Consider the following 27,352-nt stretch of genomic DNA (forward strand, 5'->3'; position numbering starts at 1 on the left):
ACAAAAACACCTCACCCATTTCTGTAAAATAGAAGGAAAGCCTGAAAGAGCTCAACTCACCTTCTATACAATCTTTCCTGAAGCCTCAGAAGTATACCCTATTTTCCCCCTAAATTTTACTGAATCACTACAAGTAGAAGTGTACAATTAATGTTCGATTAAAGGAAGTAACACTTCCAAAATGAAGTTTTCTGCCAGCTCTAAGGCACTTTAAATAGCAAGACTAAAAATCTTTCACAATTCTTCAACTCCCTTGCAGTTTTATGACTTCACTAGCACTTTAGCCATTCAGAGTAAAAGGATCTCAAACTCTAAATATAAAGAAGATGAAAAAACACCACCATAGATGAAAGAAACAAAGAAAGTTATTTTGAAGGACTACTGTCTACTTAATAACACACTTGTAAAGCATCAGAACTGTTGTGCACATATGAATCTTCTCTACAAAATGATTGGAAAAAAAAAATCACAGCATATCCAAGAGAATTAGGCCAAATAAACTGACCACAACATTCCCACAGCTTCCTTGCTGAAGGGCTAAACTTGATAACACTTGTCTCCAACTAGCTTTCTAACGTAGGTGAAACTCACCCAGTCAGCACTGCAAAACCAAATCCGGGCATTACTGCTGATGCTGCACGGCTAGAGGGAGATGCACTGATTGGTACAACACGAAGTTCACATTGTGTTCAGACTCATTTCGATCGGTAGTTTGGAATTCTTTTGGCTTTACTTAGCACGAACATTTAGCAAGGTCGATTTCCTCCATGAAAGTTACAATACTGCAAAGTGAGACTTCAGCAATATTTTCAAGGAAAGCTGATTATGAACACAAACACTTGAGATACACACACCATGAGCCTGATCCAGGCCATTTCATAAACAGCAAATTCTTCCCATACTTCCCTAAAGAGAGAAAGGTATTTCTGCCACTGAACTGCACTGTTGTGCCTTCACAGGAAGCCTCCCTGCCCAGAGCTTCCTGCAGCTCTTCTCTGAGTATCATGCCTATGTCTACATAAATCTTTACTTTCTTAATGGATGTGGCAATTTAGATTAACCCTTCAGAACTCAGGTGGCTCAGCTGGTGACAGAGAGGTGCCACATTTTCCTTTCAGCTTCATTTGCTAGTAGTTACAAAGCAAACTGGAAGCTTTGCAAAATAAAAGCAAGAAGAAACACTGCGTTTAAGACTAGCTATGGGGCTGGAGGATTTAAGTGTCAGATCCTAGGACAGGATTTAAAGCCATTTTCAGTTGGTCTCTTTCCAAATCGTCTTGAAAAGCTCTTGTGCCACCTTCTCACACCACAGTTTGATACTAGTCTGAGAAAAGGAGCATTCTCTTTCTCACACCTTGTCAGCTGCCTGTAATTTGCTTTTTTGTATGACCTGCTGGACTACTTAGAGAGCTCTGCATTACAGCTAAGCTAACATTACACTATAAAAACTTTTGCATAATTTCCCAGGGTTGTTAATGCACTAGTTAAGACTCCCAGCATTGCTGACACATGGCACTAACTCCATCCAGCTGCCATCAGCAGTTTAAACATCTTCAGAAAAGGTCAAATTAACTACGCTTAAAAAACACTACCAAATTCTCCCACTTGCAGGCTCAGATATTGTTCATTCCCCTTTGATATGAAAAAGCAAAAAACTGACAGTTCCAACTCTCTAAAACAAAATACCACGGATGATTACAGAACAAAGTGATCATCGTATGAGACATCACCGCAGTACAACTCAAATGCCTGCTGTTATAAGAAGATGCATGATGATTCAAATCAATGAGAGAGAGAAATTCCAATGTACATTTGTGATCCCCAGCTGACTAGCACGATCAGGGTAAACAGACATGTTACTGCAGCAGATGAGGCTTTAAACAATTTCAGAATTTTCCTGTGCGTGCTTGCTTCAATTCCCACTTGGCTGCACTAAAGCAGTATACCTCCTCTCCCTCCTGGGACAGAGTCCCTCAAAAGCTTCCTCCTATTTCAAGAGCCCTTAGAAAAATAATTCTTTATTGGATTTAACTGCAATATCTTCATGATATAATTACAGGCAACAATTAACAAATCAATCATCAGTTTTTGTGGACAGCTCCTTGTAAAAACCCCAATTAAAGGTTTTGCTGCTCCTTCCTAAACCTTTTCTCCCCTTTGAACCTGGTTACCCAGAGGTTGCTGCTTTCTTGTTCAGATGTTGAAGGATCCCAAAGGTTGACAGAACCAGAGTTTAGTAGAAGACAGCAGAAATACATGAAGTGACATGAAGAAAATACCCAGACATGAAATGCTACTGTTTTCATATGCCAGATTCTCTATATCTAAGAGGAAATGTTCAAAGTAGTTACTCAAATACAGTTCTCTGCAGCTGCAAATCAATGCAACTATACTCACATAAAAGTACGCACCCTTTGAGGTTGGCCTGTTTTGTGAGGAAGGTGTTGAACCAGAAGGATGCCAGAGGTCCTGTTTGACCTACATTATTCTGTGATTCTATAGTCAGGATGTGACACAGACATACTAAAAGTACGGCTCCAAATATCCTTAAATATTTTTCTGGTGAGCTCTGAATGTCACAATTTTTACTCTTATCTGCTTCGCTAAGTAAAATAAAGAATCATCACAGGAAAACAGTCACTGTTTTTCCCCAGGGCAGTGGTGGTGACAACTCTCTACTAAAGTGTTTTCTGCTGGTTTAGGCCTGCTACCCCCAAGGTCAGTCAGTCTGACACTACAGCAAAGCACCGGAGCAACCACCAGAGAAGCTTCCAAAATACTCTGCTATATAGCCAGCTGTGAAATGAGTTACAGTGCACAACAATGCAAGGTGCAGCCAGAGATACAACTCGATCGCCATCCTTTATCTATCCATACATTTTGGTAGATCTGGTTAAGGTACGCTTTGCAGAGTACAGCAAACCTCCCTTCTGTTTGAGAGGATGCACAAAGTAAGATCAGGGGAGCCTATCACCAAAGCTCTACTTACGGGTGTGGTTTCATTTCTATGTAGTTCTTGGGAATGAAGCCGTCTTTTCCATTGAGTTCTGCCTTGTACCAATTCTGATCACATTCTTCATTCAAAACCTGAAGGAAACACACACACAAAAAAAGCTTACCACATTTCAAGATACAGCAAAACTGATGAAGGTACTAATTTATTCTTCCCATTCTTGTTTCAAAGACTGCTCTTGTAAGATGAAGCTATAAAAAATGGTGCTAGTCATCCCACTCCACCGCATCTCATGAGCATTCAGAACTGTGGTGAATAAAAAGCTGGACAAGTAGTTTAAAATAGCCGAAGGACTTTAGTGCCAAAACCCCATACTTTAGTAAGAAAGTCACTGTCAGTCCACAGGTACTTTTAACAACATAACTGGATTGGGGTCTGTGCCAAAGATTAAGTTGGCTGTCATCACCAGAAAAATCCTGTCCAAAATCTGCAAGGCAAGAAATTCTGATTATTTATGACTTCTAACAATCACTTTTTCCTGAATTCAGATGACAAACCTAATGCTTTCAGCATAAATTCCCCCTGTACTCGGCACTGGTGAGGCCCCACCTCGAGTACTGCGTTCAGTTTTGGGCCCCTCGCTACAAGAGGGACATTGAGGTGTTGGAGCGTGTCCAGAGAAGGGCTACAAAGCTGGTGAGGGGTCTGGAGGACAAACCTTATGAGGAACGACTGAGGGAGCTGGGGTTGTTTAGCCTGGAGAAGAGGAGGCTGAGGGGAGACCTTATCACCCTCTACAACTACCTGAAAGGAGGTTGTAGAGAGATGGGGGCTGACCTCTTCTCCCTGGTGACAAGTGATAGGACGAGGGGAAACGGGTTCAAGTTACGTCAGGGGAGGTTTAGATTAGATATTAGGAGACATTTTTTCACTGAAAGGGTTATTAAACATTGGAATAGGCTGCCCAGGGAGGTGGTGGATTCACCATCCCTGGAGGTGTTTAAAAAAAGGGTAGATGGGGCACTGAGGGACATGGTTTAGAAGTGGCTTTTGTCAGGGTAGGCTAAAGGTTGGACTCGATGATCTTAAAGGTCCCTTCCAACCTCAGCAATTCTATGATTCTATGATTCTAAATGTGATTTCATCCAGCTTTTCTACACTTGCACTGGTTGCCTAGAATTAAGGATTCAAGGCAACATCTGTATTATAGAGAATTTTACAAAAAAAAACTCCCTCATGACAACATTAGCACAGGCCCAACGCAGATACAACTGGCAGCTTCAGCTGGTTTTGCTGATACAAGTTAAAACCAGGTTAAACTGGACGGCAGAAACAGTGACTTGCCTGTTGAGCATTTTTTTATGTTAATAAAGCAAGTTAAACACATACAAACAGCAAATGTAGATGAACAAAGATTTTCTTTTTTTTTTTAAGGCATACTTTTCTTACTATAACTTTATTCTAAAATGAATGAAAGATCAGGAGTCGCAAGAGAGGAGCCAAGTGAATAGGCTGCTTTAAAAAGCACAAGTTGATACTTCAAAGCATACTTGCTCTAAAATCTTCAGTGCTTTATTTTTCATTGAGTTTCTGTCACATTGTACAGTGCAATAGGTAAGCCTGGTGTGCTGACTGAAACTAGTCTCTTGAATAAAGCATTATTATGTTCTGTAAATAAAGCCATGCTATAGTTTGAAACTACTTCTCCTCAAAAAAGTTTTACTTGGTTCTAGAAGTAAACAGCACACAGAACCTGCCCCCCCTTTAAAATTAAGCACCACAACGTTTTCCCCAAGCACTTTCATTCCTTCTCAGCTTTTTAACTTCTTTTTAACTTTGCGACAACGGCCAACAAAAAGCTGTATCCGAGGTTAAAAAAAAAAAAAAAAGAAAGAAAGAAATGTACTTAATGTACTTAAAGCCTCAAGTCACAAAAGTATCACATGATCAGCATTGCCTGATTGCCTGAATACAGGAAGATGAGGAAATGCAAAGAGAAAGACAACATGAACACAGATCCAGAGATCACATATTACATACAGACACCGTTATGGTGAAGATATCTGCCTAAAACCCAAAATCTTCATAAGCAGTTATTGCCGCTTCCGACTTTTCCCCCCCCCCCCACTATCTCTTTTGTTTCTTTTTTTGGAAGGGTGATGAGAGGAAATTAAAAATAAATAAAAGGAAAAGCAGACAAGAATTTGCAAGCGCAGGCCTTAGAAGTCTTATAGCTGATGGGAGTACTTCAAGAAAATTAAACTCTACAGATCAATGTTTGCTGCCTTTCAAAAGTAAGTGTCATATCAAGACCCTAATCTGCCTCATTGCTCACTGCTACATACAAAAGAGAAAAACCTCAAAAGCTACTGAAATGAAATCCAGTAAAGCAAAAAAAGAAAAGAATCTGAATCTCCTCAGCAAATTCCAGTGGGTCACAGTTACCTGCCTGTTCCTTAACCCCAGCCGAAGGGGCCGAGGGCAGGGTGTGCAGCCCCAGGTGCCAGCACCTCCATGGGGGAACCAGCACAGTAGCAGGGCCACACCTACAGAACTTTAGGTGAGCAAAGATATGCACCTTTACAGCCCAATTCAGGATATTTTCAGTTGAAGAGACTTTAATACTTAAAAGATCCTAAAATAAAAATATTCCAAGCTATCTTTGGTGCAGTTACTACCTTGGGCTTGTGTTTATTTATTTACAAGCATCATTCTAGCATACATTACGGTTCAGGCATTTAGCAAGGATAACGTGACCACAGGCCACAAGCAGTTCCAGCGTGGCTGTTACAGGCTCCGAGAGAAAAAGCTGCACATGGAGAGTTGGCGCAGATCAGCTGATGGCTGCTGAGGGGCTTTTAAGCAAGAAAACAGTGCACGTCTCACCACCACTGTACCAACTGCGAGACAGCCTTCTGTGCAGAAACTGATTCAACTCCAGAATATAAAATACAGGTAGATGACACCAGCAGGCAGTTCTGGGGTACTGAGCAGGGAAGATGGAAATTGCAAACAGATACGTAAAAAAGTGAATTACATAGAGACAGAGAGTACAGGTTGAAGCCCAGATCCACAACTCAGCCATGCAAAGATTTTGGCATATAGCTCGAATGACCAGGAAGTTCGATTGTTATATACCTCAGCCGCCATCACCAGAGTAATTTACAATACAATAGAACAGAAACGTGACACATTTTGATGTGATTTCTAATAAGCCAAATCTTACGCAATGGTGTGCACTCCTTTATCAAAGATGGCATGGATCAAATCTTTGGTAAGATTGTGTACTACAAACTCATTTCATTACCATCAGAGAACAATTAAGGGATATAGTAGTCTGTTCTTTTTTGAAGATTAAAAAAAAAAAAAAAGGGTAAATTGTAGCTTCATATGAAGGACAATACCACATACTTGTGCTTTTGGCAGTAGGTATTACAAATTATTAGAGATTCTAATGCCCAAATGTAAATTATTCTAATGAGTTTTATCTTGCTCTGAAGATATGCTAATAGATTTGGAGGAGGCAAATCACATCGGGCTTGGGGTAACTCATTACTGCTTGGCCTAAAGCCAATGCCAGTGAGGGAGCATTGCTGAGGCACGCAGTAAGCTTTGTGAGCGGGGAAAAAAAAAAAAAAAACAAAAACCGCTGGATAAAAGGCATAGTAAGGTGAACTGCCTACATGTATACATGTACAACCTGTTCAGGGCACTTATGGCATAATAATGAATCCTCCACAGCTTCTCCCCCCACCCCACCCCGCCCCCCCAGTGGCTTTGTTTGCTCCAAGGACTTTTTCCTGCTTCACACCCAGACTGACGTACCTTCATAGCCGGTTGTCCTTTCTAGGATCATTTTAACTGTCTGTCACAGCTCCATTCACGCCCTGGCAGACAGTCAGACTATCCATGCCCTGGATTATACACCAGAGGGCTTATACACACACAGTCACCCTGTAAGCACCCTTGTTTTCCCCTTGCTGGGTTGCTCCTCCACTGCGCATTCTTCCAGAGGCAACAGAACTTGCTGTTTTCTTTACACAGCTCCCTGTTCACGTATTATTTCAAAAGAAGTCACCTCCACAACAGATATCTACAAAATCGTTTCTTCTGACAGCGTCTCAAATAGACACCACTGGAGGTGCTCCCAACGTTTATAGTCAAGCAAAAATGACTTGTACTGAAGTACCTTAAGTTCAGGACAACTTTGCAGTCACGTGCACGAGGCTGGAATTCTGGTGGCTGCTATGAAGTTGGGTAGCTATTATTATGACAACTACAGAACAGTCATGTAAAATTTCAGCTTCCACAAAACTTATGCCACTAACAGCCATTAGTGAAATACAACTAAAAAGTCGGGAACACACATAAGAACTCTTTGCACTGCTGTTATCTGGCTTAGACGTTTACATCTGACTTTGCCCTCTTTTCTTTTAAATTGTAAACCCACCAAAATGAAAGAACTGACTTTATGTAATGAAGCAATTTTGCTGCAAAACATTTTAAAAAAAACATCCAGTAAATCCGTCTATCCCATACCTCCAACTGTCCTCCAAGTGATTTCCAGATAATAATTAGGATTAAAATTTATCATCTGGATACTTAAAAACCAGTGCTATGCCTCTAAGAAAAATAAAGATCCTTAAATAAACTATGGTAAGATTTTCCCAGACTTACCAAAGCTATAAAATTTAGTCTAAGTACTGCAGGTACCACTGGATTTTGCCTTGAAAACTTCCCCAAGTACAAATAAATACAAATAAGTTAAGCAACAAGATGAAACTTAAAATTCACTGCTCCAAACTGAGACAGCCTTCACAGTCTACAAAAACTCGAAATGTCACAAACACTTATCTCAACAACTGTTAAAACCTGCTGCTCTTTGTATAGCTCAAAACATAAAGCATTCCTTTGCAGCCAATCCCCATGTCTGCTGTAGATCTAATCAAGTCTACGCCAGAGCGACTGTTCCTTTCACACTGGGGCATCTGTGCCTGAGAGGAGGAAGAAGGAAGAATATATATTTTTAGCCACTACATTTGAACATGTACTGCCATGTGACGTCCTCAGTCTGCAGTCAGCCCTGTTTTCCAGTAATAGTGGCTCAACCACTGCCCATCAGTTTCCCAGTTTGATAATAGATCTCTTACCAACAAAAGCCCATCTGTTCCCATGGAAATGGAGAAGTGGCACTGCCCAAGAGCCGCACAGCAAGGCAGTAACCAAGTTTTAGCCGGAACAGCTCACACACAACAAGCATTCCCGGCCATTTTCAACCCCATACCTGGCGAATATTTCTAAGCACAGCTTAGAATTCACCTTGTGAATTGTTGCACACCAGTTTTGATCTTCTAAAAACAACTTTCAGGAACACGCAAGCACTAAACCAGAATATAACAAGCAGATCTGGCATCTCAACTCTCAAGCTGACTCCCATATGCAAACATGAAACTAAACATAAGGCCTCAAACGTACTTATGTGCTTGCAAATTTAGTCAAATTCATCAGAATGCTTGGATTTTGGAGAGACAAACCCCAAGAAACTTGTTCAGTGAGGGCTGTGAGTTTTGGCTGAGCCCCCTCTTTTCCTTGAACTGTAAGGTTTTCGGGTTCTTGCTGTGCTAACTGAAACAGAAGGTAACAAGTACAACCTGTTAGCTGCCAATGCGGCTTTCCTCCTTCACAAAGTTGCACTGACACCACCACGAAGAAAACAATGCAGCGTATTAGAGACGCTCCCAAAGTCTTAGGAACCCAAGGAAAGCGCTCACAACACTCAAACTAGGGCAGAAATTAAAACTTAAGAAGTGAACAAATGATTCCAAGGCAGCAATTCTGCAACTGAATTTTTAAGCCTGGAAGTTACTTGTCCCGGGGAGGAATGGTGGCTGGGAGGACGGTTCTCACCCTCCCACCACAGAGGTGCTTTAACACAGCTTTTCATTTCAGAGAAAAATGGCTCCTTTCCTGCTCCAAAAAAAAAATACGGACTAGCTACAAGACCAGCGAGCACCCACTGCTTTACGGGAAGCCACACCTGCATTCAACAGAGCAAGTTCAACACAGTCCATTATATAACATTTTTCTTCCCCACAAACTTACTGCAAATGGCACCACAGAACATGCAAATTCATCTCTTCAGGGTTTTGTAGAAGACAACCCACGACGTGGCCTGATAACCTGCAGCTCCCTGCCTCATCCTCGGGTTGCACAAAATCCTCACTCTGGCTGCTTAACGCCATCAACAAGGCGGCTGTGCAGTGGAAACGGCATCTTAAGGAGACCCAGGGTAATCTGCACGTCAAAATGGCATTGTAATTCAGGTCAAGCCACATCGGAGTTTTGCTTTTCTTGGTTTACTCATCATGACACACAGTGCAGTTAAAATTAACTTAAACATTCAATTTAAACATTCAATGCAAAAAGATACATCAGACAATTAAGGTCACTAGCTCAAGAACACATAACAGCTAAAGTATTTTAGGCTTTTCCTTAAATTCAATTTGTCACAATCACGCATAGGAAATGCAAAATATCCACATTTTTCAGATCAAAACTTAAAGCACCATGTTTGGACATGCTTTTAAGATTGTGAATACTCGCTCTCTACACAGATATAAAAAGCTGTGGGAAGCTTAACAACCACTGAGCAAGCATCACTGGGAACAGTCAGAGAAAGACTGTTTCTTAAACTGCACTCAACTACCAAGTATTATAATACCTAAATAATGCATATAGATTGTAATAGAATACAATAATGTTTTATGGATACAGGTTTTCATTCTCACCCTCACCCCAATTCTCAGTGTTACTATAGAAACACTTCTACCCTGATCTTTATAAAGGCACAAAAAGAGCACAAAATACAAACTAAAAAAAAAAAAAAAAAATTCATAACGTCTTCCCAGCACAACACACACGAGGTACAAGGGCCCTTATTCCCCACTCCTCAAGTGGTGCTTTTGTCAGAAGCCTTATCTGAAGTGACGATTTCTACTTCACTCTGACAGCGTTTACCACAGCATGGCCAAGCAACTGAAAGCAGGAATCGAGGACAGCAAATTTTGAAGCTGTTCAAACCAAAAGGCTAGTGTCTGGGTTACACAGTGCTGTCTTTAGACATATTTTCTTCTCAAAGAAACTAAGTTATTTCTATTCATCTTGAAGGAACCTGGAAACTAGTCCAAAGCAAAACAGAAGACAAAGCTGAGAGACAACAAACCAAAAATGACAGCGAAAGCCACAGGACAAGGCCACTCTAGGATCTAAGCTTCTCTTTCCAAACTGTAAATAATATTGTCATCCAAGTCCATTGCACAAATCTACTCCTCACTGGAGGTTCCTTCCATATAAACATTTATAGGTAAATCCATAATTCCCCAAACCTTCAGAGAGCGTTGATGCGGAGAAGTAACTGGGTAGGATTACAGGAAATGATGTTACCTTTAACTACATGAGATAAAGGCAAGTTGCAAATACAATTCCACGCAATATTTCACCATGCAAAACTCCAGATAGAGAGAGAGATACAATGGTCAAGAAATCCACAGTAACCCTGTCTGGCAAGTACAGTAAAATACGTTGTAACAAAGCAAAGTCCAAAGAGAGGAGTGTAGCTAGGAATTATCATTCAAGTTTTCACGTCAAAACCACCTCTTTTTTTTTTCCTTTTTCTTTTTTTTCTATGTAACACAAGAATACTTGAGGCAACTTTAAGTTAGCTGAGGTACAACCAAGTCTAGCCACAAGGACAGAACTCAGCCCAGACTACCTTACCCCGCCTCTCAGGCCTTGCAAGTCTTGTACTACTACCTCCCTTCTGGCAAAAGCCTTCAATTATGAAGACTTATTTATTTATTTAAGATAATAGAAGAAAGAGAGAAAGAAGTAAAAAAAGAACAATATAAACAACAATTCTCTTTTCCTATGGCTCACTGTTTTTGTTTTACGTGGCACAAAGAGATGGAAGGAAAAAAACCACAGTATTTTAAAGTATGTTGTAGTGATCTCCACAATGTCTGATGGAGATCCTGGAAGGAGTCAACAACGTTCCAAACAAAGGAACTTTGCCACAGGTCTTGTCTTCAATGAAGTTTCCCCCTGTGTAGGAAGTTTCCACTAACACAAACACATAGAGGTAAAATGATAACAAGTTCACCAGTTCTGCCTACTTTGCTTGTGAAGGATAGCGAGACGTCAGCCGCAGCGATTACAGAATTTTCTTCAAATTAGTCCTCCCACTATTACCACCTGTATAAAAGTTAAGCTATAGATGCTACAACGTGCGTGTTTTCAAGAGGGTTGATGCAAAATCTCCATTATAGAAAGAACAGTAGTCTGCAGTAAAAAGTCAGTATTGGTGATTTTACAACTCGAACAAATATAGCTTTACAGAGCTAGAAGTAGCTACAGCTAGTGTTCTCATTAGGCTTCCCTCATCTAAAAGACCCGCAAGTGTTTCAGTAACAGCACGAACTCTCAGAAGTGAGATTCATTTTATGTTCAGCAACTTTTATGGTGCTTAAGTGAATGCTAATTCTGACGAACTTTCATAACGTAAGGATGACTGTTCGACATTTGGATGGTGCAGGGAACACACGGTCTCATTTCAGTGCTTGATCAAAATGGAGTGCAAAAAAGGGAGAAGATCGTTATCACAGCCTAAGCTCCACAGCTTGGCTTGCACACGCAGAGAGCAGAATGCTACGGGCTTCACAAGAGCAGTTTCTTAAAAAGAGGAAGGGGAGTGTTGTTTTTCCCTAACAGACGAAGGGTTAGTTTACACTGACTAAAGACCAGGACCAGCCACCTTTTATAACTAGCTGTAGTGCTCAGGATGTTATCACGGAAACAGAAGACAAAACATCCTTCCTTAATCTCGAATCCAATCCACATCTAATTTGGAAGCATTGAAGAGCACAGCATTTCATCAGTTTTCCATTGTGCAGTGTGGATTAGTTTACTCAGGTACTAGTGGGGATGGTCATTTGCTTGCAAATAGGTGTCTTTCCTCATTGAGCTTTTATTTAAAAGTAAACAGATTAGCACTGCTTAATTTAGGTTTGAGCAAGGTCCCAAAAGTGAAGCACACAAACTGAAGAACAGGTTAGGCTCTGAAGCCTAGAGAGCTCTATGCCATCCTCCCCTCTTTTTTACCAAGGAAAGAAAACAACTTTGAATTATGAGTAAAAACATGCTCTATTTGGGAAAGGTTCAAAATCCAAAACCACACCCCAAAATAACCCAAACGCATATATGCACATGTGTACATAAAGAACAGAGTATACATTGCCTTAAGGATCTAAAACTCAACTTTGAGAACACAAATTTTGAAAGAACTACTTTTACCTAGCGGTCAAAGTAAATTTTCCTGGTTTCTATTCCTGTATCTGCTAACACAAATGCTATTAATTCCAAGCCCTCTTAAAAGAGGGGCTGTTTCCAGCTATCCCTTCAAGTTTAGCAGCGTGTACACCAAGCATAAAATACATTTGTTATCATATGCTCTAGACTATTTATCCAAGTATAACCAACTGCAACTTTTCAGGCCCTTAATGAAATTGTAAGGCTTTTGTAAGAGCTCTTGGCACAAGCTCTGAGGGATGAAAGTCAAAAGTCACTCTACCAGAAAATGATAACAAAAAAAGCTATCAAGCATTCCAATGAAAGTGTTTCAGAGTTGTGTTCAAGATTAACAGAGGAACACTGCAGAAATATCAGCAGTGGTCTTGTGGCAGTTTGCAAGCATTCAAAATTGTACATTTCTCACTCACACAACTTCTCTCATGCCAGCTCTGTTGTAAACCATTACTTGATGGTGTGTACCAAACTAAAAAACCGAAAAAGGTAATGGAGAACAAGCATTCATAACATATGCTTGTCATTCCAGCAGTGGCTGCCCTTTTAGTTTTACAATACAAATGAAGGTGGTCACATACAGTAAAAGTGAAAAATACCCTAGGGAAATACACATGCATGACAGTCCATAAATCAACGAGATTCATTGCTTGTGAAATCCAGTCTTAATCTGCTTTGCATAACAATTTTACTTGAATGCCCTATAGTTCTTACTTCTATTTGCATGTGTCCTATTTTGTCCTGATATCTCTTTCTAAAATGCAGTGCCAGAGAATGTATTTATCACCACCTTTGAGGAAGCAGATACACCTGTCTCACAGACCAGGACAATTCCTCTGTGATTATCCAACAGAGCTAGGACCAGAGGACCAGAACGCAGAGTTCCTTGCTGGTTGTCCAACACCTTGCCTTGAAACGCACCACAGCAGTCAATATGACTAAAACATTCAGCAGAGGACAAGAAAAGGCTTGCATTTCATTGAAGAACAGCGTATTGCAAGAGAAACAACCAGCCCTTAATCATCCCATGCTCAGTACCCCAAATCTCTAAAAATATAAAATCCCCAGAACTCCTCTATCAAGAATGAAAGATAAGAAATGCTGAAATTAAGACAGTTATATTTTCTGTTCCACATGGAGGATATGTACCACAATCTCTTCTATACCTCACCACCTAAGAAACCATCAAGTCCAACACTCCGCTCCTGTACTTTCATTCTTAATTACCACTTTTCCCAGCACACAAACTCAAGCAATTTACCTCTCTCTTTTAACGAGATAGGAACAGTTATTTGCGGAGTGACACCGAGCAACTGCTCCATGTAAGAGGTTCTCTAGTACACCCATTCTAATGTTTGTACACAATAAAGTTGCTATGATGTACATAGGTAATAGCAGGTTAAAGTCTTAAAAGGATGTGTTAAGGAAGACAAACTGCTTACGAACAGCTGTGTAACGCAAACCTTCAAAGGTGACTGCAGCCACCAAAGCTCAATATCGCTCAGTTCACTTGGCATCCTGCAAAAATACCACACCATGTAAGGCACCTCTACTCCAGCGCTGGAAAAGCTGGGCAGGAGGAAAGATGACTACTAGTAGAACAGCCTGGACTTAAATCAATCTTTGATCAGAGATTTAGGGTATGTGACTAGAGGGCAGATTTACAGATGCCTCATGGACTTCAAACTACAGTGCTTCACAGCCAAGGCCTTACATGCATTGAGTTGAAGAATTTCTTTGCATGTTGTATAGGTACTGCAGCCCTGTCTATACATCTCATCATGAGTTTTGCTTGTCTTAAGAGTATGACACCACCTCGATTTCAACCAGTTTTCCACTGTGAGGTTTGGGGTATTTTCAGAGGAACTGATACCTAGCTAGTTATTCTTCATCCTTTATTGGCGCAGCTGATTATCTCTGCCTACGTGTATGACAGTACATTAACCCTTGTGGAACATCTTCCTGGTTTTAGAATACATTTCTTCAAACCATCAAGATAGTTTTAAATTGTATCTTCAGTGTGCATAAGCCCAACTCAACTAATCATCACCACAAATATTATAAGCATGCCCTATTTCATCACCCAGTTCATTAATGCAGTATTATACCTAAGATTATATTGTGGAAAGACACACTGAGCCTTCAAGTGCAACAGTGCTACCCTAAGCTTGATTGTGGTTTTCTAAATATCTTTACAATCCCTCCCATAGTAAGCAGGTTTTAGCTAAATAAGGTCTCCCTGGCTGCTTACAACACAGGCTGACAATGTCAGTGGACTCCTAGGCTTGATACCCCAGGATACACCAGCAAGTTTAAGTGACTAACAAGACACCAAGACGGATACCAATGTTAGCTGCCAGGTACAAAGCAAGCCAGAAGGAAAAAATGTAAAGGTTACCCAAAACCACTACCAAAACCCAACTACATTTCCGTGGGAAATACAATTAGAAACACTGTCTGCTACATTTTAAAACACATTAAGAAAAGATACAACCCATAAAGGCCTTAGAGAAAAGTTTCAAGTGTTCAAAACACAGACTTTCATTTTTTGCTTTTAAAGGAAGTAAATTAACTTGATCTTCAGCTGCTCTATATAGTTTTGCAGTGAAAAAGCTATTGAAACCACATGAGCAAAAAGGTCCAACATGCTTCCAAAGATCAAGACAAGAGGCAGACTCCTGCTGGCTATCAGCAACATTATGTGGGGAAAAAAAAAAAAAAAAGGATTTCGGTGCAATTGGCACACATTTACAAGATAGATAATCGTCAAAATGTTTTTCCTTTAAATGCATGGTTTTATTTAAACTGTTTTATCACAGTATTTATTTGCATTCATTTTACAGTGTGGACAAGTTAACAGAGCAATAAAAACTTTAAGTTTCCTTCATCTGGCTTTAGCATTTAAATGCTTTAGGATTCTAGTAGTATAACTTGCATTTAATATTGATTGCTTAATATTTTTTAGCATTGTAAATTTTACAGAATGTGAAACAGTCTTAGTCAGCTATTTGCCAGAAAGATATCAGGAATAATATCTGACAACTAATTATCTATAGAACAAAGTTCCCTAGGTCAATTATACCTGATATGCCATATTAAAAAAAAAAAATATATATTTGAAAAGCTATGCAACACTTTAGTTATTCTGGTATTACTGAACTTTTGTACATTTCAAGTCTCTTACTGATCGTCCTCAAAACCCACAGTTGTTAAGTTACACCTTGAAAGGCAAAACACTTATTCAACTGAAGACAGAGCTATAAGCCAAAATCCAGATGACTTAAGCCTGCATCCAGGAATGAGGATGTTTGCAGGCATCTCTCAAAACAGTCAGCAATTAAATTGTTAATAGTGATACTGCACACCTCTTGACCTCAGAATTAACAATTTTACCAGTTAATTCATACTGAGCATGAATTCCTAACCCAGCTACAAACTCAGAGGCTAGACTATCAGTTTGCGGTGGCTAGATGGTTGGCAGCAGTACTGTTTGAGTTGGTTTATGCAGTCGCTGCTGTGTGGCTGCACCCTCCCACGTGCCCTCCAAGCAGTGGTTACAGGCACTCGTGTAGTTCAACAGATTGGGGAACCGATCTGCAAAACAGTTCAGGGAGGTGGTGTATTTTTCACCTGCCTCAGCTGACTGGTTGGCTACACAGATACTTCTATCAGCAAGCGCAGGGTACAGCTCTGGAACTGAAGCAAGCGACTGAGAAGACGGGAAGGAAAGGAATAGGGCAGGACTGCTTGAGCAGGCGCTGCCATGAAGGAAACACCCTTCGTTCCAGTTTAAAAAAAAAAAAAAAACCCAGAAAAAAGGCCTGCTCTATAATTCTTGTGCAACAAACAACCCCAAAACTTACAGATTTAAGAATTAATAGCTTCACTTGCTTGAAGTTTTATCTAGGCATAGTTAAACAGAGCAGACTATGGCAAAAAGAGGACAGGAGTTCAAGAAGGTGCACGTGGGTGGTCATGCAAAGGGGCAGCAAAAACCCCAAGACTCAACTGACTGTGAGTGGGAGGAGGGGAAATGGGGAAGCGGGAGTGAGGGACTCAGCTGAGGCTTACAGAGGTATTTGTGTCTTCTGATGATAAGACTTAATTTGGGTAACAACAGCTTTTTTTCAAGCTGTATACAAAATGAAGCTGGAGCCTGTAATGAATAAGATGGAAAGAAAAGTTACCTGCAGGTCAGGCAGCCAGGTTAAGCTAATCCTCATCCTGATCCTGGCAAGAGACATCTGAAGATTTTTGCAGCACAGAAAAAAAAACCCACAGACTTCATGCATGAAACTGCTACCAAGTTCAGGGACACACTTACAAATAATACTTGGTGGGCCGATCAGATCTTTTCTTCTGCTCCGCACTTTCAAGAATGACTGCTGTTGGTCCTTCTGACAAGTTTAATTCTTTACGTGTTACATCACTGACATGCATAGCAAAAATCATCCCTTCCATCCAACTACACATTGCGAAACTACACACATGGGAAAGCGCAGGGCTTTATGACTAGATGTTTAAAAAATACGTGTTAATACCAGTGCACAAAACTCAAACCTATTAGACAGAGGATGTCAGGTGAGCATTAAGTGCAACATCCTTTCTGCAGCAACTGAACAATCAATATTTACTAATTTCTTACACATCTAAAACACATGTACGCTTCCACCAGTCCCTAGAGCATACTCCACAATTTGCATTTGAAAGTACAGAAGAAGGAAAAGCCCACGTTCCACTACCTTGAGACAGCTGTCCCAAATGTCACCACTATTCAGTTCAGAGCCCAGCTGCAAAGGCTGATGACTTTGGCCGATGAAGCTGAAGTCTGCCATTTCCTGTTAGCGCCAGAAAGGTTTTACAGCCTTAGTGATCTAAGAATAGTATTATCACCATCTATTTGAACTACGTTTTCCCCAACTTGAAAATGCATCTATAAATCCCCACCCTTGCATTTCAATCCCTATCCTACCGAAAGTGAAGTAAATGGCATCGAAATCTCATTTTGAGATGAAAAATGAAAATTACTTTTAGAAGGTCCGCATAGGATTTTATGAGCAATTTCAGCAAAGCAACATCGGTGCTCTGGCCAGGATCTGAGAATCCCTCCACAAACAACTGTCACACCATGCAAAGGAGCCGTATTTCCTACTGTTGTTAGGAAGGGCAACCGCAGTTGCATTTGTGCTTTTGGGAAAGCATAATTTGTCTTTGGCCATAAAATTTACCAGGCAAGTTGATGGAGAACAAAACGATATAAATGCTTGTGGGACAGAAGACAGAGATCTTTATTAAGCAGACTTCACACACTGGCAGAGCAGAAAAGACTAACTAGTGATAATTAGACCAGAAAATAGAACTTAAAGTACTGCTGAAAGCCCCTCCAATTTTCTACTATGTTAAGAAAAAAATCAGTCTCCAATCTCAAGGCTATGTGAATCTTTCAGATGTAAGGCTTATTGCAGTTGCCTTAAACCAACAGATACCACAAATTAAAGACTTGCTCCATGAATGCAGAGCTCCCACAACTCTGCTAGAATTTTATGCAGGAGTCTTATGGTTCTCGTTTATAGAGACAACCCTTTACTCAGACTGACTGCAGTCTAACTCCTGCTTTGTCAAGAATGAAGCTCGGGGGGGGGAAGAAAAATTTTGCGTTTTCTACAGTAAGGCTCCACTACACTCAATTTGAATTATCCTTCTCTTACAGCAGAGAAGATATGAGTCATGTCAAGCGTCAAAGTCACCGAATCCTCAACATCTTTATTTTTCCTTCCACCCTTTGCAGCTCCTCACAGAAGTTATTAATGGGGGAGTGTCACTGCAACAGCCCTTACATCACCATCTATTCCCCCTTCCTCCTCCACTACCCCAAATGGAACAGGCATGCTATCACTAAGCCAGCTCATGCAATTCTTTATTCTTTGCAATTTCCTACCTCTCATTTGAAAAACAAATACTTCACTGTTATCTAAAAATATATTAAAACATTGCCAGCAACTCAGCACTCAAAGCAAAACAACCATCACCACCCAGTGTGAATGCACAATAGAAGCAGCATTTTGGTGAGGCAAATTTTTAAGGAGTTTTTGAGAACAGCAAGAAAAATAATTCAAGTTACAAAAAGAAAGGGCTGCTCTATAATCGCCAAGAGAACGCTGCTCTGCCATCATGAGACTCAGCCAAATGTATAGCCCAAGGCAGGAACTAAGACTGCAGTTTGACAGCAGTAAAAGCGTTCAGCAACAGTGCCAGCTTAGGGTACGCTGATCCGACTCCCACGCCAAAGCTAGTCTCCCCCAGTGCAGGCAGCACAACTACTTTAAAACCAAATGAAAGACAACCTTAGCTAAAACAAAATAAAAAAACCCAAACAAAAACAAACCAACAACGCCCTCTCCACTGCTAGCTCTCTTCCCTGTCCAGTTCACAGTGCAACTCTACAAATGTCCGCACTACCACAAGTGACACACAAAACAGAATATCCTGTTTGTGAAGACATGTCCCCAAGGCAGTGATTCCATAAGTCTGTGACAGAGCTAAGTTAAGCTTCTCCCAGTGCTTTCTTCCCCCAAGCCATTCATTCTCACCTCTGCGCTCTCCACCCTCACCCTGTGCTGGCCCAAGTGTTTGAGAAGTTAGCCAAGACTGAACAGGGTGAAGAAAAAACCCCATAATTTGCAAGGGCTCCATTTTTTCCACAACTTGCTCAGTCTCAATGGAGCTCAGTCACTTACGTGAATTTTTTATCAACAGAGCACAGGAACTAACAAGTAGAGGAAAAGCTCAAGTGGTCCCTGTACTACAAAACAATGAAGCCTAATTAAGAGTTACACACTGAATGTACTCCAGCACTTGGGGCAGCAACTTAAAAGATGTTCCTGCATCGCGTGCTTCTCTCTAAGCAAAACCAGGTGTAACAATACATACCGTTCTACAAAATGGTCCAATTTGGATGACCTATAAAAATGACAGAACAAACACTGAAGGAGAAGGAACTTGCTTCCTTCTATCCCAGCTTTGTTTGACATACCAGTACAACTTTTCCCCTTCCTTTCTGATCCTCTCCCCTGTCCTCCAAATGCAACTTCGGGATAGGAACTTGCAAATATGCTTGATGGTCAAAGATGACCAGTAGAACAGTCACAGCAATATTCAAATGCTCTAAAGAGAGCTCCCTGTGGTATCTAATCTAGAAGTCCATCGGTATAGTACAATAAAATCTCAAATATCATATGAATCTATCTGAACAGGAGTTACCGTGAAATACAAATCTCTTAGAGAATCATATTTGCTTTTTAACTCCCACAATTAACAGCTGTCATTTTGCTTTCTTTTCATTTACAAGCCTGAAGAAGCAGTAACACTTATTTTGTAATTGGTGCCTGAAACTGTGCAGAAAGGACGTAGCTTCCTCCACAAACTTAAGACAAAGACCTCTTGTAATCCTTGAGTCCACCTGACAACGTTTGCATTAGTGGTCTCAGTAAAACTTATTAGCCCAGTGCACAAGAGAGCCCCTTTCTCCATCACAGACTAGGAAGTTAACCCTTTGCAATCAATTTAAGTTGACCACCCAGGAACAACAGCGAAGCTGTGCTGTACATACTGAGAAGCTAGGGAATTCAGTGCTCCAATTCAGTTGTCCCTCCATTTAAAATACACAGCTACATATTTTCCAGCATCTTACATTAACTTCTGTGTACTTGTAATGAGATCAGGAGGCATATTAAGTTTTATATTTTTGCATGTCAAACATTGGTACAAAGCTCTGGGAAATTCCATTTCTTTTCAGAAAAAGATAGAAAAAAATAATTCTGACCTATCATGAACTAAGGATCTCCAGAAGGTGCTCTTATTTTAGATTCCCCAAAGTATAAAAATGAAAATAGAATTCTTAATAACCATTACTTATTTGTTGGCTTTTATATAGGGTGAATTTCATCCTTTGAAACTGAAATAAGTTCATTTACTTATCATTTTAGATAGTCTCTCTACACAGAAAAAAACCCCAACAAACCAAGCCCCAAACCAAAAACAACTAAGTGTATTACTTTAGGAAAGTCTTTGAGAGCTCCGTTATTTCAGGATGATATAAACACTCAGCCTGAAGTTTGCAGAACACACCTCAACTACCTTTTCCACTAATTTTCTTGGTAACTGTTGAAGAAAGGGTTAAAACCAGGACATTTTCAAATCTAGAGACTAAGTGTAATGAGATCAGAGTAATAAGATTACCATAATCTGCCTCACACACATAGCTAGGATCAGCCCTAATCTCTTCATTTTGAGACAGATGGAAAAAGTATGAAATCGGAGATAACAGGAGGCCAATTTCCTAGAATAGGCAGCTTTTCAAGGTTCACCATAGCTGTAAGTCAATATTTTGCTAGATTTGTACCTATTTAACCAATTCTAATATAACATATTGGAAGGGAGAATCAGGCATCTGCAAATCCATCCTACATAAACAATAAGTAATACACCAATGTAATTCTAATATGTTGTGGAATAGTAAAGACCAGTTTAGAGACTAATTTACTGAGACTAGCCAATACCATTCCCAGATGCTTTAACTGGAAACACAGCAAGTAAAGAACCAACCATTTGAAAAATAAAGATCTCAAAACTGCACATGACTAGAGACTGCTTATTGATTTTTACTATAAGGTGGATAAACACAGTTAAGGGAGCAATTTGCATCTGCAACCAGCAGTTGCAGGAAAGGACAGTTTTAATCGTGGTTTAAGACAGCATATTAAAGAGATGCAGCATGGAATGACCCCTTGGCTCTTCTATTCTGCAGGGTATGAATACAGACAGGGGGAGAGGGGAAGCATGAAACAGCCTCAGATATACAAGGTATCCGAGAGTGATTATGGTGGCCACTATCCAGCTACCTCAGTGGAACCTGGCCAAGAATCAGCAATAGGGAAACTTAAAAAAAAAAAAAAGCATGCTATAGTTTAGCACTAAATAGGATCAGGAAGATGCCTTGAGATTAAATAACACTGTTACGGGAAACAGAGGTAAGCAAGAAATCACCCAAGGAATTAAAAACAGATTGGTAGCTGTAAGATAAATGGAAAATTATTTTTCCAGCAGCTAAGAGCTCCTGACTTTTTTCAGAAAAAAAAGCTGTACCCTGTAAGTCAGCAAAAGCCTTGGGTTCTCTAAATCAAAGCCTGCAACATGAGACCTTTGAGATTCAATGCAAAATGTAGCAGTATCATAAGCTAGTTATGCAAAGACATGAGAAAAGCAAAAGAAAAAAAAAGGGCACCACAAGATCCAATCTCTTACCAAGCGGGTTCACCTGTCGCTCAGACTAATTACTCTCATAACTCTTAGTGCACATTAGCAGTTTGCATGCATCTGCTCTTAGCCAGTAATTTTACAGCATGTCTTAATTCAGCCCACAAAACGCCTGTTCACACTCTCACAAGCCCTCATGATTTTGTAACATATTATATAGACGCAGCCACAATAAATAATTTGGTTGGTATCCACGCAAAGCTCGCTCTATTGCTTCAACCCTGTTTGTACATATGCATAACTTGGTGCCTCACCTCTTATCAGTGCATTTAAAATGTTAAATTTAACTCTCCTTTGTGGGGAAGACACGCAGATCTGCAAAAGCACTTATAACTCATTTAATTTTGGGGTGGTTCACTGATGAAAGCTGGAAGAGGAGATCCAATCACATCAGTTCCGCGGGGCTGCTCAGACAATCCCATACACATAAACAGAACAGCAAAACCAAAAATAGTGTTAACTTCAGCCTCCTGGCAGGGATGATTTTTTGCTCCTTATCGGAATCTTAATTCAATTAAATGTAAACAAACCCTTGCTTATATCAAGACACCTTCATAACTAGATTATAAATTCAGTTATAAATCGGCATTGGCTAAAATAAATAGAAATTAATGAAGCTTATCTTTCCCTGTATGAAACAAAGCAATTTCAACACACACAACTAACAACATTTTGGCTTAGCATGACATAGGAACTCAGTTTTCCACAGTGTTAAAAAAAACACATAAGGCACCTAAACCACTTATTTACCACTAAGGAACTGCAACTATATTCATCAGAGAAGAAAGATTTGTCAGTTGCAGAATGACAGTTTTAATTTAGCATATTTTTGATTGATACAGTTTATTTAATCTGTTTTTACTGATTTATGTCTAGCAACATCTTGAACTAGAGAGGAAACATGCAGGTACTTGGTCTGGCTGATCTTCAGAGAGCGAGAGCATTTGAGACAGGAACTCTTCTTGTTTTCCAGTAACTGCAAAGCTGCTCAGACTTCCTCTCTAGTGGGACACGCACACACAAGAGGAAGATACTCGCAAATGGTTTCTGATCAGAATGCTGAATATCGTCTGACTCATTCCTGTCACATTTGCATAATGCAAAGCACACCGAGAGATCCTGCAAATCTTTATGAGAGCATAAGCGTACATATCAAACTAAGCAAACTGAAGGCAGTTTGCACAATCGTCTCTAGAACATGATATCCACTTAAAAACACTTCACAGAATGTCTGCAATCTCGTAACACAGAGCCAAACAAGAAGACAGGAGATGCTAATGTAATGTTGTACAGTAAAACTGCACCAGTGATTTTCCTGTCCAGGTAACACTGAATGAGGTAGAAAAGAGAAGATAATAAAGAGGCCTTTTAATGGAAAAAAGATTTTTAGGGGACTTGCTTTCAAAGGCCTGAGATGGCACATTGCCGTTTTCTCACGCCCATGTCTCAATGGACGGGTGCAGCTCCTAGCAGGTCAGTCACACTTAAAAAAACCCCAACAAAACACAAACAAAACAAAAAATCACCAAACAACCAGGATGATGCTGGTGTTGCACTAATAAACCTGAACTTCAAAGACAGTTCAAACAGTCCATTCTTACAGACTATTCAAGCCACCGCTGGAGGTTGTTATGAGATATAACAGAGCTTCCACCCAGCAATTTTGGTCATTTCCACCAGGTCAGGTTCTGCTAAGAGAAAAAGACTTCAAATAACAGATGTACTGAAAGAACCTTGTTAGCCAAAGACACCAGGTACAGTCCAAATTCAAACTTCTGGGCATGCAGGAAGCAAACTTAAGTTTCAAAAAGGCAGTCATCAAAGCAAAGATACCAGATAAAAAAGAAAAAGCCCAGAAGAAATGGATTTCAGTGGATTTTGCAGCTAAATAACCTTTGTGAAAACATATTTAATCACAACTCTGCTTCACAGGCCGTTTTAAGAAATGTTTCTGCTTTTACTGGGTTTTAAAATTGTTAAATTGTACCAACTGGTTATGCCCAGTTACCTTTCGAAATCTACAAAGTGCCCAAAACAACTTATTTCAGATATAAACCTTTCATTTCTTTTCCAGGTTTCCTCAGCTCTTCGATCACGAGGAATACAACTTGTATGTCAGTATTCTTAACATTGTACCCTCAGTCATTTTATCAGGAGGACTTGGGCAAGGCACTTATCCACAATCAACGCCAGCTTTTACACAACTGCCAAAACCACCAGCCTTTCCTGCACAAAGCTTCTTCAGTGCTTTCATCATGACTCCTGCCTTTAGTGTATCTAAACGTCAATAGGGCGAATGCATCGAATTCTATAAAAACACAGAGTAGGGTTGGTGTACTAATGTTTCATGTTTATCTTTAATTCATGATAACTTCAAGAAAAAAATGTATAATTGTTTTCAGTCTGCTATGGCATAAAGAACTATTATATCCCAGAAATCTTTTAATGACATTTAAGTTTAGCATATTTTTGGGTCACAACAGGCCTTAGTTAAAAGTGTTGATTCATTCTAACACTAATCCATTTTTCTTCCTTCTCCAAACTCATCATTAGATTATGGTTCAATTTCTGGAGAACCAATAGCACGCAGAATGAAACACCCACAATTCTGTACTCTTGGAATAACAAAATTCAGAATTACAATGGTCTCAATTTAACCATAAAAGCCCAACAATTTCTGGCAAAACAGGAAAGATGAACTGTTCAAAGAGAAAAGCAAGCCACACACCCCACCATGTTAAAATATGCACTTCTCGGTAGACTGAAAGAACATGCTTTGATAACTAACAATAGAGTTGGAGAGGACACGTGAACCACAAACAAGGAATTAGATGTTGAAGAATAAGGATCATTCCTTTAAAACAAGGAAAGCTATCAGGTTTAAATGCTCTACATCTAACCCCAAAAAGCAGCCCACACGGAATGCCAAAAGCCATTATGAATAGCAAAAAGTAGAAAGATACCAATAACCCCCTCTTTTGATGAAGAAGGAAAGATGACCACCACACAGTATGGACGACATGCATGTCAGAGACCTGCCTGATGGTCTGGAACACATACTCATTCCAGTGTCGGAACAGTGCTCCTACTCTGGCTTCAACTGGGAAAGTGCAAGGCCCAAGAACTCTAAAGCAAGTTTAACTTACATTCTACCTCAGAAAAAGCCTAAAACCACAGTTGTGAGGGCTTACTGAAAGTAAACTTCTGAATCACACACTGTAGAGAAGGAAAGAGGGGAAAACGAGGAGCATAAAAAAAAAGGGGCAACATCTGCTTGTCAAAGTGACACTTTAAGAAAAAATCCCCTTAAATTATCAAGTTCCTCTTTCACTCAGGGCTAATAAAATAGCATTAGTTCATGTTCAATTCTCTCCATAAAAGGAAAACAGAAGATTTAAATGGTATTTGCTCACACCAAGTGAGACTGAGAAGAGAAACACTTGTCCAAAGTTAGGAAGAAAAACACTATACTAACAAAGGAATCATTTTTTAATTTAAAAAGATGCACTACCCACAATATCTCAGAGGAACAGAGAAATATAAAATTTATAAGTAAGACAAATGTTTGGGGGTGGGTGGGGGGGTTTTGTTTGTTTCGGTTTTGTTTTTTAAAACGTAACATACTATTAGAAACACCAGCGATCTCTACAAGAGAAGTCTACTGCTGCTTTCTTGGCTTATAGGCAGAAAAGAAAATCAAAGAGTGTCCTTACATGAATAATGCAGAAATGCAGATACTAAATGCCAAAAGCAGTAACTTGCTCCAGAATCAAGACAGCTGAGGCACCAAATTCTTTATAGAAAAGATCAGAGATAACTAAAACCATCTCCTAATTAGTGTCTCAAATTAGAAGACCTGTTCCAGGTCAAGAACAAATTAAAACAAGAATAGAACTCGTTATGGCTCCATTGCAATAACGTGGAAGGGATATCATAATGCAGGTCACTGACACTCTAGGGTATATTATTTGACCACACACTAATTTTAAGCTCCCAAGTATATTATAGTAGCGCAATATCCCCCTTGTAAGTCTCAGTAAAAGCTGAGGCACTAAAACTCTCCCTTACTGGGAGATTCCAATCAGGAGATCAATGCCTTGACCACAAAAAACTCCCCCCCAGGGCCCTGAGCAGGGATCAATCATTCCTACACAACAAAATGGGATTTTTAAACCATGCGTTAGCATGGATGCATTCAAAAACCTTCCCAAAAGTGGAGTTCTGGGAAGACCTCAATATGTGGAAGCCATCTCCCTAATGTGCTCACAAACCAGGATCAGGCTTTATCTAAAGATATTAAATAGATATCTTGCATTATGACAGATGCCAGTTGGTCCCAGCTGGTTTGCAGCAATATTGCTAGTATGCAGCCATAAAACCTCCCTGGAAATGCAGCTATCCAATTAAGTTGACTTTCAAGCAGCTGTTTGGAAGCTGGGCTCTTCTGGTAAAGCTATAAAAGCGAAAACCAGTCTTCACCTCAGACCTCCATTTAATCAGTGGCAAGAGAGAACAAAAACATAACTCTGTACAGAAGACAGATGAATCACTAATTGAGATAAACTAGAATAGCTGCAAGGCCAAGACTCAGGCTTTTCTAGGTTGTATGTGGGTTGCACCATTTAAAAAAGATAAATCTAACGTTTTCAGCTACTCATCTCCATAAACGTACTCATCAACAACACAGAAACACCCCCCCTCGGTGGCTTAATATAAGGTTAACGCAGAAGGCAAAGAGTCAGTGTCCACAGGGAAGGAGGCTGTGCCACAGGGATCCCAGGAGAGGCTGCACCTTCAACAGCTTCACAAACCATCTGAGGGCTGCAGTGGCAAAATTCGCAAAGACAGTAATTGAGCATACTCAAACCTTACAACTGATGAGTTGCACAGATAGCTTTTAATACTAGAAGACCAAGTGATGAATGTCAGATTAAATACAATATGCAAAATAACATGCATGAGGAAAAACACAACCAAGAACCCCAAAGAACTGCAACTATATGAAGCTATAGGTTTTAAACTTCATTCCTCAGCAAATATCCCGGAATCATGGGGGTACTAATCTGAAAACAAATTAGAAATATTACCTAATATTCTGTTAAGAAAGAATCAAAACAAGTATCTTGACACTGAAATCTGTTCTGTGTCTCAGTACTGTGTTCTGTGTCTGAGTACCTACACTCAACCCATCTCAAAAAATACTAAATACTAAAATGAACTGAAGTTGAGAAAGGAACAAGGATAAATCGAAATATGTAACGTATTTTGCACTATAGGAGATCAGACTGCCCAATTTTCTTCTCGGAAAGAAAGCAACAAAGACAAAAAGACATTTGCAAATCTATTCTCCCCATAAGAAGTACAAGGAGAGATGTTTTCCTACTGTCTCTTGCAAGGGGAAGGGGACAGAAGAGGAAAAAGAGGTCAAGAAAATTCCCAGGTAGCACGTTTCAAACCAACAAAGGTAATAACTTTTTCCACACAATACATGTTTACATTATGGGAATTTAATGCTATAATGTATAGATGGACTCAAAACGGGTTTAGAAAGATGCACAGAAGGTGTGGCCATCAGTGGCTGCTAAAACACCATAGTCCAAATACAGCCTCCAGCTGAGACAGACACTAAAGCTTGGCTATAGGAAGCCAAAGCCTTACACCAGGAGGAAGTGCTAAATATCTCATCCAATACAGCCAACGCTCAAGGGTTCCATCTAGCCCAGTCTC

General features: G+C 40.0%; 1 protein-coding gene across 1 annotated transcript in view; it reads right to left on the reverse strand.

Moving 5' to 3' along the window:
* GRB2 (growth factor receptor bound protein 2) overlaps positions 1–27,352 on the reverse strand; it is a 52,954-nt gene that overhangs the window by 9,174 nt on the left and 16,428 nt on the right. The window contains exon 3 of the mRNA XM_063352184.1: positions 2,990–3,087. Coding sequence (XP_063208254.1) covers positions 2,990–3,087 — 98 coding nt within the window. The remainder of the gene's footprint in view (positions 1–2,989; positions 3,088–27,352) is intronic.

Source organism: Chroicocephalus ridibundus, chromosome 14 (genome assembly GCF_963924245.1).
Source record: "Chroicocephalus ridibundus chromosome 14, bChrRid1.1, whole genome shotgun sequence".
Classification (NCBI taxonomy): Eukaryota; Metazoa; Chordata; class Aves; order Charadriiformes; family Laridae; genus Chroicocephalus; species Chroicocephalus ridibundus.